A 16867-nucleotide genomic window follows, 5' to 3' on the forward strand; every position below is an offset into this window, starting at 1 on the left:
GCCATGGTGCTGCTCCTCTCTCGCCGGCGGGCCGACGAGCTGCCCCCTTCGCGCGGCCCCTCCCCTGCTCCGAGCGGCGCGGGGCGAACGGATCTGGGCTGGGCGGAGGCCGCGACGGCGCGCGGCCGGCCGAATCCAAGTGGCCGCTAGGCAGGCGGCGGGCCCAGACGAGCTCCGGCCACCCCTCTCTGCTCGTCGTCGTGCACACCGCCGCGAGGGAGCAGGGGTTCGCGCGGGGTGGTGGAGGGCGGCGCGCCTGCCCCTGGCGGCGGGCCTCGTGGTGGCCCTCGTGCTCTCCGAGCTGGACGCACGGGCTCCAGGCGAGCTACGGCGGCGGCCTGTGGGGCGAGCTACGGCGGCGGCGCGGCTCCAGGCGGTCTCCCCCTCCCTCTCTCCCTCCGTCCGGCCTCCTTCCACCGCAGCAGACCAACGGCGTGCGGTGGCGGCCGCGAGCAGGGGCGAGTTCCGGCGGCCCTCCTGTGGCGGCGGCAGTTGGTGACGACTGCGGGAAGGACGAGGGGCCCGCGCGCGTCATTTTCCAGCTGGACGTGCCGTGCGGGAGCTCAAACTACAATTTCCAGAGTCGCTTAGCACGCCCCGCTGCAGGGAAAAAAAACGCAAAAGCTTATACTGCAAACGGGCTAGCGCGCGCTTTACAGAGCCCCACTGCGGGGAGCCTAAGGCTGTCCGCAGCGGTTACCGCGTCCCGCTCTCTACACGTTTTAAAGTTGGAGTTTAGAGAAAAAATCCCCACAGCAGGACTCTGTAAAGGTTGCGGTAACTTAGCGAGGGCCCTGTTTTGCGCCAATTCTGACACGGGTGGAGAACCAACGCCACGCATCGACGTGGCGCGGGGCCCACGCACCGGCGCGCCATCCCTACGACCCGCACGGAGGGAAGATGGGGGACGAGGGGCGCCGGCGCGGCGTCAAGGAAGAGGAGGCCCGCACAGCCGCGCCGCCCGCGAGGAAGACGAGGAGGCGGGACCGCGGGGCTCGGCGGAGGGAGCAGGGCGCTCGAGCAGAGCCGAGCAGCCCGGCCCCTGCCGTGCTGGCCGCCCCGTCCCGCGCGAGCCCGCCATGTCTCGCCATGGCCGCGCCGCCACCGCCTGGCCCGTCACCGCCTGGCCCGCCCGCCATGGAAGAAAGGGAGGAGGGCCCGACGCTCGCTCCGCTGGTCCGGCCCGCACGCGCGCTCGCGCCGCTGCCACGCCGCGGTAAGCAGCAGCAGGGCCGTGGCGTCAGCGAGCTCGAGCAGGGAGCAGCGCGCAGAGGAAGGGCGCCGGTGGGGAGGGAGGCCGCACTTGCCGCCCCGGCGAGCTCTAGGAGCATTAGGGCCGCGGCGAGGCGAGTTCGAGGAGCAGCAGGGCCGCGGCGAGGCGAGCTCGAGGAGCAGCAGGGCCGCCGGTGAGGAGGGACGCAGAGAGAGCCGCCGGGGAGGAGGAGAAGCAAGAGAGGGGGAGGAGGAGGAGGGGGAAGAGGCCGGCGGCCGGCGCAGGTGTCGAGGCGGGGAGCGAGGAGGCCGCCGCGGCTTGCAGGCCCTGCCTCGCCGTGGTCGTGGCCGTGGTCGCCCCGCGCGGGCGTGCGCCCTTGCCTCGCCGTGGCCGCCCCATGCAAGTGTCCGCGGCGAGCTCGGCATCGGGGTGGAGGGCTACGGCCGCCGGCTCGGCGAAGCTCCAGGCCGGCGAGCCCGAGGCCGGCCGAGCTCGCGGAGGAGGGAGAAGGGAGGGAGGGGTGCCGGAGCGCCGAGGGGGGGAGCGCCGAAGATCGGGTCGGAGTGCGGGCCGCGGCGGTGCCGGAGCGTAGAGGAAGGGAGCCGGTGCCGAATCCGGCCATCGGAGCTCGAGGGAGGAGGGCGCGGGTCGCCGCCGCCGCGCGGCGAGGTAGCAGGGAGGAGAGGGAGGGGCGGTGGCTGGGAGGGAGGGAAGGGGGCGGAAGGCCAGCGGGGAGAAGAGATGGGGAGGAGAGAGAAAAATAGGGAGGGAGTGGAAAAAAATTAAAATGTGGGTCTCATGATGTGATTGTTGATATAGAGAGGAGATATAGAGAGTGGATGGGTGCGAAAGAATGAGATATAGAGTAGAAAATCTTAATGAATATGATAGAAAATCTTAATTTAAAGGACAACACCACGCCGGTCGCCAGCTCTGTTCTGTCCTTCAGTTTGCCCGTGGGTCCCACTTCGAGTCCAACCAACGGCCACCACAGCCAGTGCCCGTCCACCACCAAGCTTTCACTGCGCTCGCGCCAGTGCGCACACGCAGACAGAGTGACAGTGTCAGACGGAGAGGCCAGAGGCGGGTGCCGGGCGGCCGCCAGGGCGGACGCGGGGGTGACGGGGGTGGTGGCGAAGCTGGGCGAGCTGGCGGCGGCGGAGGCGACGGCGCTGCTGCGCGTCGACGCCGAGATCCGGGTGCTGCGCCGGAAGCTGGCCTACCTGCAGGCGCTCGTGCACGGGGCCGACCGCCAGCGCCGCGGCCGCGCCAGCGAGCTGCTCCTGCTCTGGCTGCGCGAGACCAGGGAGGTCGCCTTCGAGGTCGAGGACGCCGTCGACGAGTTCCACCTCCGCGTCGCGGCCTTCCACCTCCGCCGCCGCCGGGCCAGCTGGTGGGGCTGGGGCTGGCACCGCGACGTCGTCTGCCTCGTCCAGGGCCTCGTCACGCAGGTGAATTTCGCTAAGCCCTGGCTGCTCATCGGCTACGAAAGTGCGGGTCAGCGCGGATGATGGTCCTCCCAGTCGTGGGTACAATTATTGTTCATCTCGTATTTGTGCTTGTGATTCGTCTCGTAGTCGTGGGTAGGCTGCATTCTTCTATAAATCCATCGGTGCAAAATAAAATAGAGCTATATGCTTCAGATTTTGTGTGGATACTGACGGGGTTGTTTCTTGATGTCCATAGAATGTCCTGATCATATTGCCCCTGCCGCTGCTTCATTCACTACGGGAGACTGCTGCTTTGCCGTGTGCCAAAGCACACGGCAAAGCCCTATATGCACACGGCAAAGGCTTTGCCGTGTGCCGCACACGGCAAAGAGCACACGGCATTCAGAGGTCGGCAAAGGTGTCGTTTGCCGTGTGCCAAAGCTGACCCACGGCAAAAATAAAAAGCAGAAAACCTGGGAAGTGACGTGGCGGCCGCCTTTGCCGTGTGCCTGTAGACGTGGCACACGGCAAAGTATTTTTTAGAAAAGAAAAAAAACATTGACAGCCGCTGCCGCCACCGCCACCCATGCCGGCCACCACCACCATGCCACCGGCCGCCGTCACCACCACCACCACGCCGCCGGCTGCCGTCACCACCACCACACCGGACAGCCAGGAGAGGAGGGGAGGGGGCGGCGCCCGCAGGATCCCGCCGGCCGTGGCCGGGCCGCCGCCCGGGGCCGCGCCCCGTTGGCCCCGCCGGCCGCCGCTGCCCGTGACCGGGCTGCCGCCCGGGGCCACCGGCCGCCGCCGCCGCCCGTGGCCAGGCCGTCGCCCGGGGCCGCGCCCCTGTCAGCCGCCGCCACTCGAGGCCGCCGGGGCTGCCGCGGGAGGCCGCGCCGCCCGAGGCCGCGCCGCCGCCACCCAAGGCCGCCGGGGCCGCCGCTCGAGGATGCGCCGCCACAGCCCGCGCGCGCATGCCGGGGGCACACCGGCCGCCGCTGCAGGGAAGGAGAGAGGCGCGCGAGAGAGGGAAGAAGAAGGCCGCTGGTGGGGATGGATCCGTGGGAAGGTGTTTTAGCCAATAGGAAGTCTTCGTTTCAAAGAACTGGATTGCTGACATGGCGAGTTGTGTTTTTTTTATGATCTTATACTGTATTTTTGGATAGGCAAATGAGCTCAAATAAAAAAGTGTTAAACTACAAAGTTTCAGATCTCAACGAGCTCTACAACTTTGGTATAGAACTTAATTACATTCGAAGCCATTTGAAATTTTTAAAATTTTCAAATTTGAAACTAGATTACTTATAATGTACTTTTGAAGTACTAAACAATCTCAAATAAAAAAATTTCATTTACAAAGATTTATATTTTGTTGAGTTTTATAACTTTCATATATAGCTTATTTACGTCCGAGGTCATTTGAATATTTTAAAATTTATGATTTCAAATTAGATAACTTATAATAATATTTTAAAATATTAAACATTCTCAAATATAAAAGTTGACAATTACAAAGTTTTAGATTTCATCGAGCTGTACGACTTTGGTATAAACGTTTTTTACATATGAGATCATATGAAAAAGTTTGTATTCAAATAATACATTCACTAACTCTCTCATATATAATCACACATATACTTCTTATGAGATGTTTCAATTTTGTAAACATCATCATGATAAAATGTGCGTAATCTTCTCAACTTTTTATCACAGCATCCACGTGTGATACCATCACATCAAGACAAATCTCATGATTTTCAGACTTCATTTGCTATTTTTATAATTTTAAAATCATTTGGACACACATTCGTGGGCGCGTTTTCTAGACAAGATGTTAAAATTTTCTTTTTATTTCATGTGTAAGGCCTCAAATTGGACTAAATAACATGAATATAATTTTTTCGCTACTTTTATTCTATTATTTGAGTCACTTGCGGTTCAAATTTGACTTGATTAAAAAATTGCTTGAAATGCAATAAATTAGTTAAATATAGTAAAATAATTTAAAAATATACGAAATTTTAACATGGAGTACTAAATGTTGTATGTAGAGGGTAGAAAAAGTTTCGAGGTGAGAAGTGAAAAAAAAATTATGACTTTGCTGTGTGCCAAAAATAACACACGGCAAACTATTGAGTTTGTCGTGTGCAAAAAAAAAATGCACACGGCAAAGTCTTTGCCGTGTGCCAGCACACGGCAAAACATGGATTTTGCCGTGTGCTTTTTTTTGCCGTGCGTTTTCGTCGTGGCACACGGTAAAGTATCTCTTTGCCGTGTGCCCGACAAAAAGCACACGGCAAAGACCTAGGCACATGACAAACTAGCGATTTCCCGTAGTGATTCAGGACTTGGACTGGTGTTCTGAAATTTAACACTAACGTGTAGACTTTGATAACATGCCTTTCCTAATTTCTATGGTCAGACATATGTGCTTCTTGTACATAATAGTTCCAATTGGATGTTAGCTGCTATTGTTTCAGGTAGCTCTGTTTCCAGATATGCTTTCTCGATAGCTCAGCTCTTCTTTCAGAATCAGTGCAGAATTAAACAACTTGTGATCATGGGCAAACAAATATGTGAACTATGAATGTCTCTTTTTGGTTGTTTGTTTGAGAACCAGGCATATGCTGGTTTGGTTTGGTTTGGTTTGGTTTAGCAAATCGTGAGTACAGTTCACTTTCCACAGCTCTTAGTTTGGGACTTTGGGTGCCAATGGTTGCATGTCTCTATGCTGATGGTTTACAAATTAACATGTCTATGTTATGCAGATTTTTGTACGTCATGGGCTGTCAAATCAGATATCTAAGATCAATGAAAGGATCGATGAACTTAATCAGAACAAGGAAACATATCAAATCGAAAGTTCTCCTTCTGAAATTTGGAGTTCATCATCCGTTGAAGCCGATCCAGATTGGTACGTTGCTATCCAGTGTTCATTTGTTAACTTTTTGTACTACCCTGCCTTCACGCCTTACCAGTACACAGCTCCTTCTCGTTTTAAAGTGGTTACTGTTCCCTTTTTACTTTCCCATGTTCCTTTGCTCCTACTATCTACTAGAATCTAGTGTCCAAATGTTTGGTACTTCATTTCAACAAGTATAAATCATGCCATCAAGTTTAAGATCACCAAACTGTTAAAGTATATGTCCTATCCTAGTTTGGTAATTAGGTTTGACCACTTCTAAAAATACTATATCGTGAACAAATGTTGGTATCTTGGTAGATTTTGGTATCATTAGTTCCTCCTATACTGTCTCCAAAGCATTGGAACTTGGAATGTGATGTGGTCACTGTTGTGACTGGGAGTAGTCTTTTGAGATGTGAGAAGGATTGAAGAATTGGTTGTGTTTGCTCCTTTGCCACATTAAGAAGCGGGAAAAAGACCAATCAGTGTTATGTGTCTTAGATCACATGGAATGACAGAAAACAATTGCATCATTTACCTCAATGTTTCAGCAAATTTATTGTGTTGATTCATGCTGAAGTGATGTATTCAATTAGATAATACATTATGTTGGAATATAAGTGAATTGCCCACCAAGCTGATGGGAGAGGTGGGCAATTCACTTATATTCCAACACTCCCCCTCACGTGGAGGCTTCTCAGGCCTATACAGTGTGTGGTATTCCTCTGCTCTGAACAAGTTTAATATATTGCTACTGAAAAACAAATTAGGTTGATAATATAATAATTAGTGCATATTGAGTTTTACGGAGTTATGAACTTTTCAGTGTATCATTACCATATCAAAGTGCCCTTTTGGAAATACATAATATATTAAGACTCTTCTTTTATTCTATGCAACTATGTATGTTTCAAGCAAACTATATTGTTGTAAACTCATAACTTCAATACTGAAAGTAGTGCTGACTGAACATGCTGCAGGTACGAGGATAAATATGTTATGGGCTCTAGACAAGATGAATTTGAGACCCTCAAGAACCGTATCATGAACAAAGAGGGAAACATTACATTTCTCACCGGGCTGTCATCTCAATTTTGGGGGAGCGTGGCATTGGAAAGACCACACTTGCAAAAAAGTTATACAACGACCCAGACATCATGAAACACTTTGAGGTGCATGCATGGGTATGTCTTCCACCACATATCAGGTTCAGGGACTATGTAGAGACACTATGTACATGCAGGTCAACTCACAGATCCCAGAAGCTCCTGGTGATGATGAAATCACCAATAAGGAACTGAGGCTTTTGCAGAACCTTCAGAACAGGACATACCTAGTTGTTCTTGATGGTTTAATTAGCATTAGCGACTGGAATTCGTTGTTCGACATGCTTCCAGATACCAATGGCAGCAGGATCTTACTCACCACACATCTCAATGTGAAGGAAATCAATCACATTGATCCACAGATAGCTCCCATGGAGCTTCCTTATCTTGGCATGAAACACGGAGAACAGCTGTTTTGTCAACGAGTTTTTGGTGCAAAAGAACCTCCGCAAATTTATTGGAGCAAGGGTTACTATGAAAAAGTTCACAATATATCAACAGGTCTACCTCTGGCCATTGCGGTGCTTGCAGGAGTATTACGATCAAAAGCTATTCCCATGGAGTGGGATGATGTCTTTGAACAACTCCAGTCCAATGGCCAACCAAAACCAGTTAGAAGCATATGGTCTTTGGCTTTTGACGACTTGCCACACTACCTTAAATCATGTTTCCTCTACTTTGCATCCGTGTCAGATAATGTTATTCTTTACCCAGATCGTCTGGTGCGTCTGTGGATTGCTGAGGGTTTTGTAGTGCCAGAGAAGGCAGAAACTCTGGAAGATGTTGGGTTTGACTATCTAAAAGAGCTGGTCTCAAGAGGGTTAGTCCAGGTCATGGAGAAGGATGCTGGAGGATGCATCAAGCTGGTATCCATCCACAATCTGCTCCATGCCTTCATGGAATCTGAAGCACAGGACTCTAGTTTCCTTGAAATCCACCATCATGCTAATATTGCAAATCCAAACACAGTCCGGCGCCTTGCCATACAAAACTATGTGGATGCATATGTCTACATTCCTGATGCGTTCCCCAAGCTGCGCTCTCTTCTCTGCGATTTTGCAGAAGACCAACGCAGCAGCTCAAGCTTTGGAGACCTGCAACCTCATTCTTTATGGGGCAACCTTGCGGAGTTGTGCTCGAGAGCCTGTAGCATTTCAGAGAACGTTGACTCAAACACATTACATGGACTCCACTTCTTGCAGGGCTCCAGATTCCTCCGAGTCATCGACCTGAATGGTCTTAAGATGCAAAAGCTGCCTGATGAGATTGGAAGCATAATCCACTTGAGGTACCTTGGCATTAGGAACAGCAACTTGGAGGAGCTCCCCTCATCTATTTATAAGCTTGACAATCTGCAGACACTGGATGTAAGGAGAACAAATGTGGGGAGAACTGTAGATGAATTTTGGGAAATTGAATCGCTGCGGCATGTCCTTGCTGAGAAAATGCTTTTGCCTAATTGTTCAGTTCCCTTGAATAATTTGATGACACTCAGTGGTGTGGTGCCTTCTGATTTGTGGGATGAGAAGAAGTGCCCCTTGAACAGTATGATCTATCTCCGATCACTGTCTTTGTCTGGCATTACAGCACGCCATACTACCGCACTTTCAGCTGCTCTAAGGAAAATGGAATTTCTTGCATACCTAAATTTATCAGGTGAAGTCCTTCCATCTAACATGTTCACTACCACAAGCATGCGTCGTCTCCAGGTCCTCATCCTGTATGGTAAGCTTGAAGGAATTAATGATTTGCTGGGTGACCGCTATGTCCTACCAAACCTTACCGTTCTCCATTTGAATAAATTAGAACTGTCACAACAATTTGTGGATAAACTTGCTCTATTGCCATGCCTTGCTGAGATGGAGCTGTCAGTTGTTTCATTCAGTGACACAACAATGTTCTTCCATGACGGGTTCCCGAGCCTCACAAAACTGAAGCTTAAGGAAGTGTCTACCATACAGGAGTTAGTGATAGGCAAAGGGGCAATGCCAATGCTTTCCATCTTAGCCTTGTATGATTGTGACAGCTTAAATACCCTTAAAGTTTTGAATGGATTGGAACCCCTCCAAGAAGTGGCAATCTACAATATGCCAGGGATTATCGATAATATAAAGCTTGAGGATGAGAAGCTTTTCGACAAGATCAAACGCCTGACTACCCCCATGATGGTAACAGACTGGGGAGTTGTTTCCGGTCATTTTGTCAGAAGGGCGGATATACTGCATGAACAACGCATCACAGTGGCTTCTGAATCATGTTTCAGTAGCATGGAGGATGCTGGTCCTGGTGCATGGATTAAGTCATCCTCGGAGTAGCATGTTTACATATAAATGCAATAGAAGCATGCCAGCCACAAGTTATGAACAGAATTAAGAGCTATAACTACAACCTGTAACAACTCGAGCACCAGCTACTCAGGCTCTACAAGGTTCTCCTTTTGCCCAGACTTTAGACCAAGCTCAGAAACCGCCAAACCGGGCAACCTAGAGGAATGTTTTTAAAGAGCAAGACTGCAAGAGCTACTGTTTTGTGAATTCACCTGTTTTAACATTTATCTTGTTTTCATTGCTTACCCATACGATCTAAACAATAAGGTCAAGTCTGCTGCCGCCCTTGGGCTGATGTCACTGTACATTTATGTTCTTGTGTTGTGCCTGCCCAAGCACATTTTTACCCTGATTTTTTTAACAGTGAGAATGCAACGATGTATTCTTTGTGAATCCACCGATCTATTCTTTTCTGTCAGCACTTCGTTTTCAACGGTCCAATTTTCACAGTGGTTCTTTGCAATTGGTAGTACTACTACTTGAGTAGCTGTCAGTCGAAAAATAATGATGCTTTTGAGTATTTTACCATGCAGTGAAGTATTGTCCATTTTTTGCTTGTAGCTGTTAAGTCGTCAATAATTCTGCGAGAAGAAGTGCGCATTAACAAAATCCAAAAGAATCAGTTGGTTTGCACTAATCTAGTTTGTAGTCTAGAAAGTGTCTTCATTATCAGCTCCTTTACATCCCTCAGGACGTGAGGTAGGCTAACATCTAAGGCGCCAGAACACCAGCTACAGGTAATTGGCAAACAAAAAAAAGTATCTAGCGGTCTTTTTTTCATCCATCATGCTTAACTGAAAGATTTGCTCAATTACCCTTGCTTGATGAAGACCGGACATGGTGGTGCACGCAGATTGCCATGACTGTCCGTTTGCCGGGCCCAGGGGATTTGCGCAGAGCGCCTGTCCGAAACCGAGCTTCAGCTTCCAGGCAAGCGTGGGAGCGGACAATGCTGGCAATCAGTCAAGCACAGCTTTGGCTTAATGGCTTATGTTCCCATGTGCATACAGGCACAACATTACATATGAAATGTCTTGTATACCTGTGAAACAATTGACTTTTTCAGCAATGCAAACCTCCAATCTTCTCAAGCCCCTCCACGTTTCCAAACTGAGTAAGAAACATAATCTTCCAGTGACTAAACAATACAGTAAAAAAAAGCCAGTACTACTTCTGCTTGATGTGTAATACCAAGCATGAAAGGGCAAATGGATCCGCTTCTGCAGATGACTGTAACATAAAGCAAGCAGAAGAAGAGCACGCCCAACACAGCAACAATTAGCTACAGATCAACTAGCACCGATGCCTAATCATCCATCAAAATGATGTTGCCGAGTGTGAAATGTCTGAATCTCTGGCCGTCTCAGGCACATCTTTGTTGGCACTTCCAGATGAGCTGGTGACACCAGCCTCCTCAGCGTCAGCATCAGGCCATGTGGTAATCTCAGCAAATGCGAACTGGCTAGTAGCGCCGAAGTATGATGCGAGCCGCATCATGCAACTTTGGGAGAGCATGCTCTCTGCATCAACCAACTCGGGCAGAGGAGGCATGCAGGTAGGGAGGAATTCTGCCTTGCCGCTTGTTGGTTTGAACAGGGAAAGGGTTGCTCGGCAGAAGATAAACCTGCACAAACAATCGAATTGAGCTTTCAGCCAAGACGATATGATCAGCAGATTATTTGAAGATCAGCTCAACATTCCAGCATAATGTAAACTAAGTAATAACTTAACCAGGAAACTGCTTACAAGCGAGCACAGTATAGTTATGTTCGTATAGCAAAGGCAGCCCAAAATTAACCATCCATAGTTCCAGACAAAAAGCACCTCAGTTTTGGTGTGTTGAGAATGACTAGCAACTAGCAACAAAGATTTGACAACCTCACCTCAAAAGCAGCCGTCTCAGGAGTGGATCGCCTAAAACTTCAACCCAAACAGGATGAAGTGAAGATGATGCAACTAAAGTGGTGGCCCATTCATTTAGGGATAATGATAATAACTCCTCAGCTTTGTTATATGAATCCTGCAAAATTCCATGTCAAGCCTTTTAAAGACACCCTAACGACTGAAGAAATTTGTTAACATTATTAAAAATAAGTACCCTGTTGATTTCTGTCCCACTATTGCCGATCAGAAGGCAAAAGGCTTGCAATGGAGCTGTCAGGAACATACTAAACTGACTACCAGTGTGACGAGTAGAATCACCACTGAATCCCGCAGCAGAAGATCGGGAACTTGGTGAAAGTAACATGGCAGCTGTCTCCTCCCTTTCAATGCCATGAATAGACTGTGATTATAAAGGACAATTATGATTAACAGTAGATGGCAGACATCCAGAGTATAAGAGAAGGCACTATCTGAATATTTAGTAAGAAATGGAATGAACAGTTAAATAAGAACAACATTACACAAAGCTTAGGGTTCCACAATAAAATAAGGGCACTGAAGCCACTGCCCTGTCAAGATGGAAATAAAAACCACAGATCATATTTGGACAACTAACCAGTTACATGTTTTGAGATAGAAGAACAGAATCGACAAAAAAATAAAATCTGAATAAAACATCAAAATTTTGCACATAATCTAGTTTAGGCCTTGTTTAGATGCATAAAGTTTTGGGTGTAAAGCACTGTAGCACTTTCGTTTGTATTTGGTAATTATTGTCACGCCATGGGTTAACTAGGCTCAAAAGATTCATCTTGCAAATTATAGACAAACTGTGTAATTAGTTATTTTGTTTAGCTACATTTAATACTTTATGCATGCGTTAAAAGATTCGGTGTGATGGGGAATCTTGTAAAGTTTTGGAATTTTGAAGGGAACTAAACAAGGCCTTATTTGTATATGACATGAGCACTTGTGTTTTACCAAAAAAAACGACACTATTTCGTACAGTACCACTGGATATACAGTCGTATAGTACCAAACAGATTGAGTTAGGCTAATGTCAATGGATAGTCCATACAGAAAAGAATAAAAAATCTCCAGCCCTTACAAGCGAGACAGTGGTTGCTCGGGACTAGGGAGGAAAAAAAGATTAAACAAACCTGCCTTGAATGCATAGCTGATGCAACTGTCAATCACCAAAAATAGGGGTCTTCTTGTAAATGGGATTAGATCACCGGGGTATATGCAATTTGAACCTAGATGTTTCATACATGTCAAACAATATACTTCTCATTGAAAAGGATATAATCCAAGTCAGAAAAAGGAAACTTGAATAAAATAAAAAAATATTACCCTCAGTTTCCCGGCAGCCTAACCATAGGCAAGGTTCTTTGTCTTCCTTTGAACTGGTATGACTAGTACTGGATATATCAAATTTACTAAAGTTGCTCGCAACCTTTTCGCCACTATCAGGACAACATCCAGAAGTTCCCATCTCACCTGAAAGATATTTGAAAGCTAACTGAAATGCCCATACAGCGTACATTACTGACAACATTTAAGAAAACAGCCCTGCAGCACTAACCTGCAGCTGAAAGATATATTAACATGATACCATTCGACAGAAGCTCCTCGCATTTTGTGGCCAGGACCTGTATTTATACATAAACATTTTAGAAAAATAAGTTCACTATTTTATATGTTTAATAAATTATCGAACAATAATGGCTGCATACAACTCTTTTTCCTAAACTTTGATTGCATAGGCCATAGGAAACAACGAATCAGTCCAGCTAAAAGAAACAACTTAAGTTTGATGTTCAAGCTTCTGTGCTGTAGCGCCCTCTCCAAAAGTTTGCAACTACTAATGCCATGAACTAAAGGGTGCACCAGCAAAGTGGAGGAATACTGTGCATAAAAAATCACAAGAAGGTGGAGTAATTAAACAGCGGTCCTCCTGATCATGCTTCCTCATCTGACAATTAAGATAAGTTACACTAGCCCATTCCAATTTTTAATCCTTAAACTAGCCAATCCCATATTATTACAAGCAAAACAGATTAGCTGTTGCACAGGTTGCAATGAATTTTGAATGCACGAGTAAGTACTCCGGTAGATTCCTTTCAGGACCAACCCATTGCATATACCAGAAAGCTTCCAACTATGATGATGAGCATAGTAATTTCCTTTTATTCAGATTGCAATGGACTGATGAGCATACTGCTGGATAGCGGATAAAGAGTGTTTACAATGGTGGATAAATAACATCAAGTATTGCATACACTCAGGAGGCAGTAACAATTGAGAAAGAAAAACTGAAAGATGAACCTACCGTTAGGAAATGTGTCACCGAAGGGCGATTGAGAATCGTCTTAAGTGGATTTGGAGGAAGTGCGGCATCTCTCAGATCCTTCAGGAGATTGGGTTGATTTTGTCCACTTTCATCGTGGGCACTGTAACCATTGTTTAGCGCAAATGAACCACATGGTTCCCATTCGAGGCATTGAAGCATTCTGAATACATCTATGGAGAGGTCTGTAAATTTGACCTGGATGAACCATAGTGACCGTGTTTCTTCAGTACTTTATTTTTTTAAAAAAAAAGGCAAATGAAGCGTAAGAACAATTAGATGTGCGTGAGGAAGATGGGTAAGCATTACCTCGTTTGGGTAGTAGCTGCATAGTATGGCATCACTTAAGACAAGGCCTCGCTTCTTGACAGTAGGCGGCACCGTAGGAAGCTTGTCCGGAGGCATATCGAATGCGTAGCTGTACCTGAGCGGCCTCATGTTCATAAATGGCGAGTCAGCTCGCAGGAACCTAAAGATCTCTTGCGCGACATGCTTCCACTCCTTGTATTCAGCTTCCTGGGCAGCGCAGCACGAGTTGCAAGAGACCGAGTTGAGTAAAAACGATCACTAAATTATGTAGAATCAATTGCGTTCGAGTGCGGAATTGTACTAGCGCGCACCTGGAATGACTTTTTGGAGTCCTCGAGGAGCGCACGGATGTCTGCGGCAAGGCGAGGGACGGTGTGGGCGCGCCTGGCGAGGAGGAGAGCGACAAGGAGGAACCTGGCAAGGAAGCGGAGGTGCTTGGCCGGGGTGAGGTGGTGGTCGGCGTCGACGAAGTACGCGCGGTCGAGGACGGCGTGGTAGAAGACGAACGCCTCGGAGAGGAGCGCGGTGTCGGCGGTCCGCTGGTACTGGGCGTAGTAGAGGTGGGCGATGCGGGCGGCGATCTCGCCGACCTGCCAGCGGCGGAGGCCGGCGTCGAGGAGGCGGTGGCGGTGCTCCTGCTGCATCCGCCAGAGCTGGGTGTAGGCGCGGAAGGCCTTGGCGAACGCGTCGGGCTCCTGGCGGCCGAGGAGGGGGAGGTCGCGCACCCGGGCGAAGCGGCGGTCCGCCTTGTCCAGCAGCGACCAGAATTGCTCGGGAGACCACCCGCCGCCGCCGGAGCCGCCCTGGGCGCCTTGGCCTTGCTGCTGCGGCGACGCCGCCATGGCGATCCCCTTCCTTTCCTTTCCCCCCCTGTCTCGCCGTCGTCTTGGGAGAGTCGTCGCAACACCGGGGATTTCTCCTGTGCTGTCCAGTCCAGCTACTACTAGTGTACTAGTGCCTAGTGCATTCGAGCCCAGCCCAAAGACATGTATGAGACGGGCTGGACAGGCCGAACAGGCCAACACATTTCCTTTCTACTACGACAATTCAATCCGCGGCGTTCGGCCCAATAGATTATTTTTCCTTCTACGATCAACCGATCATTCTATCCGGCCGTCGACACATTTGTGCTCTCCTGCACGTAAAAAGAAGAGAGAAATTTGCAAACATACCACCTAAAAAGATCTCATTTTGCTCTTTTAGAACTGGGTAATCTCGATGACACATGGCAGGTGGGGCCAGGAGCCACCTGACATTGCGTGCTAAAATAGGTAGCAGTAATTGCCAATTGGCTTTTGATCCCGTGGTACGTTCGCAAAATCCTCAAAAAAAGATTTTATATTTTAAGTATATTGAGACAGCAAATTCTGCAACTTGCTAGGCTAAGATTTACTCAAGCTTCAGCATCAAGCGAAACTCCTGGATTTCATTCGTCCAAATTCTGAAAATAAGTTTTCGTCCTCATTTCCTTTCAGAGAGCATCAACTCCATTCCATGAGTCCATGACTCCTCGTTGTAGCCCCTGCTGCACAGTACATCACAGTGCTTCGTTCGGAGTCAAGTTGACCCTAAACCTTTTCTCGGCGACTTCCCAGACTGCTAGCCCAGTTCGTGTGTGCTGACCAACAGATTTCGCTCTGCTGAAAACAGTGAGCAGCAATGCTGCGAAGTCCGAACCCATTTAGCTAGAGGACCGCAGCTATTTGAATTCTCAACCTCATTGCAAATGCTATAGTTGTACTTGCCTCTGCAAAATCTGCTAACGAGAACAGCCCTGACTGTGCTGCTATGTGCCTCTCCAGCTCTGCAGTCTTCAGTTGATCAAATTCTCATTTATCTGGGTTTCGCAGAATATTTCTTCTTTCAGATTTCTGAACATTTCTCGATGGAACGTGACCATCACTAATATAAAAAAAAAAAGACACAATTGCAAGTCCCTCCCCGTTACTTCTAGTTGTGGACGCGATCCACCAGTTTCTCGACTAACACCAAGATCATAATGTTCTTCAATTTGCGGTTCCTATATCATAGTCAGCATTTCATTTGAGAATGCAAATGCAAGGATGTATTTTGCATTAAGCAGTGCATGAATTAGCACCTGTCAAGGACTCGCTAACAGCTAGAAGATCATCAACAGGTTTTCTGGTAGGATCAACGACTATGAGTCATCTTGATACAAGTATGCATTTGGATAAAAGCACAAAAGAATTCAGGATATTAGAACTGTGTTGCATTGGACAAACTTAATGGTTGGCATCCCAATATTGTATACGATCTATAGTTCTATACTTTTGCAAACCTTGACTGACTTATCCAAAAAACATGGACTCAGTCATTCCGAGTACAACAATTGTATTGCATAGCACAAAAGTATTGTCTGCAAATTTGCATCATGAATATATTTTAGAGATTCATCACAGACTCCACCAAACAAGAGCTGCAACGGAAGCACTAGGAAACAACAGGTGACAGATTCAGGTATCGATCCATGAACACCAAGTCAACTGTCAGGGGCAGTGTCGAGGAACCTATGGACGGCCTCCATGAGCCCAGCGGCGCCGGCAGCGCGCTCATTAATTGGGACGTACCTGGCGGCATGGTCCGCGGTGTACTCCCCGATCTCGGCCGCCTCACCGCCGCAGCGCCGCCAGAGCGCCTCCGCGTAGCTCGGGTGCGCGTAGTACGCCTCCGCCTCCACCACCTCGCCCGATCCATCAGCCACGACGGTGATCGGGCGGCGCTCGTAGGCGCCGATGTGGGTTCCCTGCGAGCGACGATGTGAAGACTGAAACGGGGGAAACCAAACCGGCGGAGTAGGGAGGGCGGATCTAAGGACTAAGGATGAGGCGAGGCCGAGGCGCTTGCCTCCAAGGCGTCGAGCTCGGCGAGAGCGGCGGGGGATGGGGCGTAGAGCTCGCCGGAGACGACGCGGCCGGAGGAAGAGGAGGAAGGGGTGGGGAGGAGGAAAGGGACCGAGTAGGGGCCGATGACGAGGGAGGCTGGGGCGGTTGTGGAGGCGGCTCCGACCAAGGGGCAAGCGCAGGCGACGAGGAGGGGGTGGTTGGGGAACCCGCGCTTCAGGGTGCCGTACACGAACACCCTCGTCGGCGTCGCCTCCGCCATCGTCGTTTCCGTTCCGGGACGGCGGCGGCTGGCCGGGCACTGGACTGGATGACGGTGTAAATGGGAAGCTGAGTGTGAGAAGTGGGGGCACTGGACTGGATGACGGTGTAAATGGGAAGCTGAGAAGTGGGCCCCCACTGCGGACAGGTGGTTCCCTCGTATGACATATGAAAGTGAAAGTGAAACCGCTCCAAGCCTCTCTAATCTTCTAGGTTTA

At 49.0% G+C, this 16867-nt stretch overlaps 2 protein-coding genes and 1 pseudogene across 3 annotated transcripts; 1 reads left to right on the forward strand and 2 right to left on the reverse strand.

Moving 5' to 3' along the window:
* The first annotated feature begins 1089 nt into the window (after nt 1-1089).
* On the forward strand, nt 1090-9440 carry LOC120695466 (annotated as a pseudogene).
* A 171-nt stretch (nt 9441-9611) lies between these two features.
* LOC120685871 (protein SCAI-like) lies at nt 9612-14446 on the reverse strand. 2 transcript variants are annotated; one of them, XR_005679824.1, is made up of 9 exons: nt 13839-14446; nt 13528-13734; nt 13201-13416; nt 12454-12520; nt 12222-12368; nt 12029-12124; nt 11083-11268; nt 10868-11004; nt 9612-10608 (listed from the first exon to the last, which is right to left on the reverse strand). XR_005679824.1 is itself a non-coding variant. In XM_039967993.1 (9 exons), exons 1-9 carry the CDS (start codon nt 14367-14369, stop codon nt 10302-10304), a joined length of 1890 nt encoding a protein of 629 aa, XP_039823927.1. In that variant the 5' UTR covers nt 14370-14443; the 3' UTR covers nt 9612-10301. The 2 variants fall into 2 exon arrangements, 1 of the variants encoding a protein (XP_039823927.1); XM_039967993.1 differs by having other exon boundaries at nt 12033-12124; nt 13839-14443.
* A 1321-nt stretch (nt 14447-15767) lies between these two features.
* On the reverse strand, nt 15768-16740 carry LOC120685883 (putative gamma-glutamylcyclotransferase At3g02910). Its single transcript, XM_039968006.1, has 2 exons — nt 16393-16740; nt 15768-16291 (listed from the first exon to the last, which is right to left on the reverse strand). The coding sequence occupies exons 1-2, from the start codon at nt 16648-16650 to the stop codon at nt 16028-16030; spliced, it is 522 nt and encodes a 173-aa protein (XP_039823940.1). The 5' UTR covers nt 16651-16740; the 3' UTR covers nt 15768-16027.
* Between the last annotated feature and the right edge of the window lie 127 nt (nt 16741-16867).

This window comes from Panicum virgatum, chromosome 2K (genome assembly GCF_016808335.1).
Source record: "Panicum virgatum strain AP13 chromosome 2K, P.virgatum_v5, whole genome shotgun sequence".
In the NCBI taxonomy this organism is placed as follows: Eukaryota; Viridiplantae; Streptophyta; class Magnoliopsida; order Poales; family Poaceae; genus Panicum; species Panicum virgatum.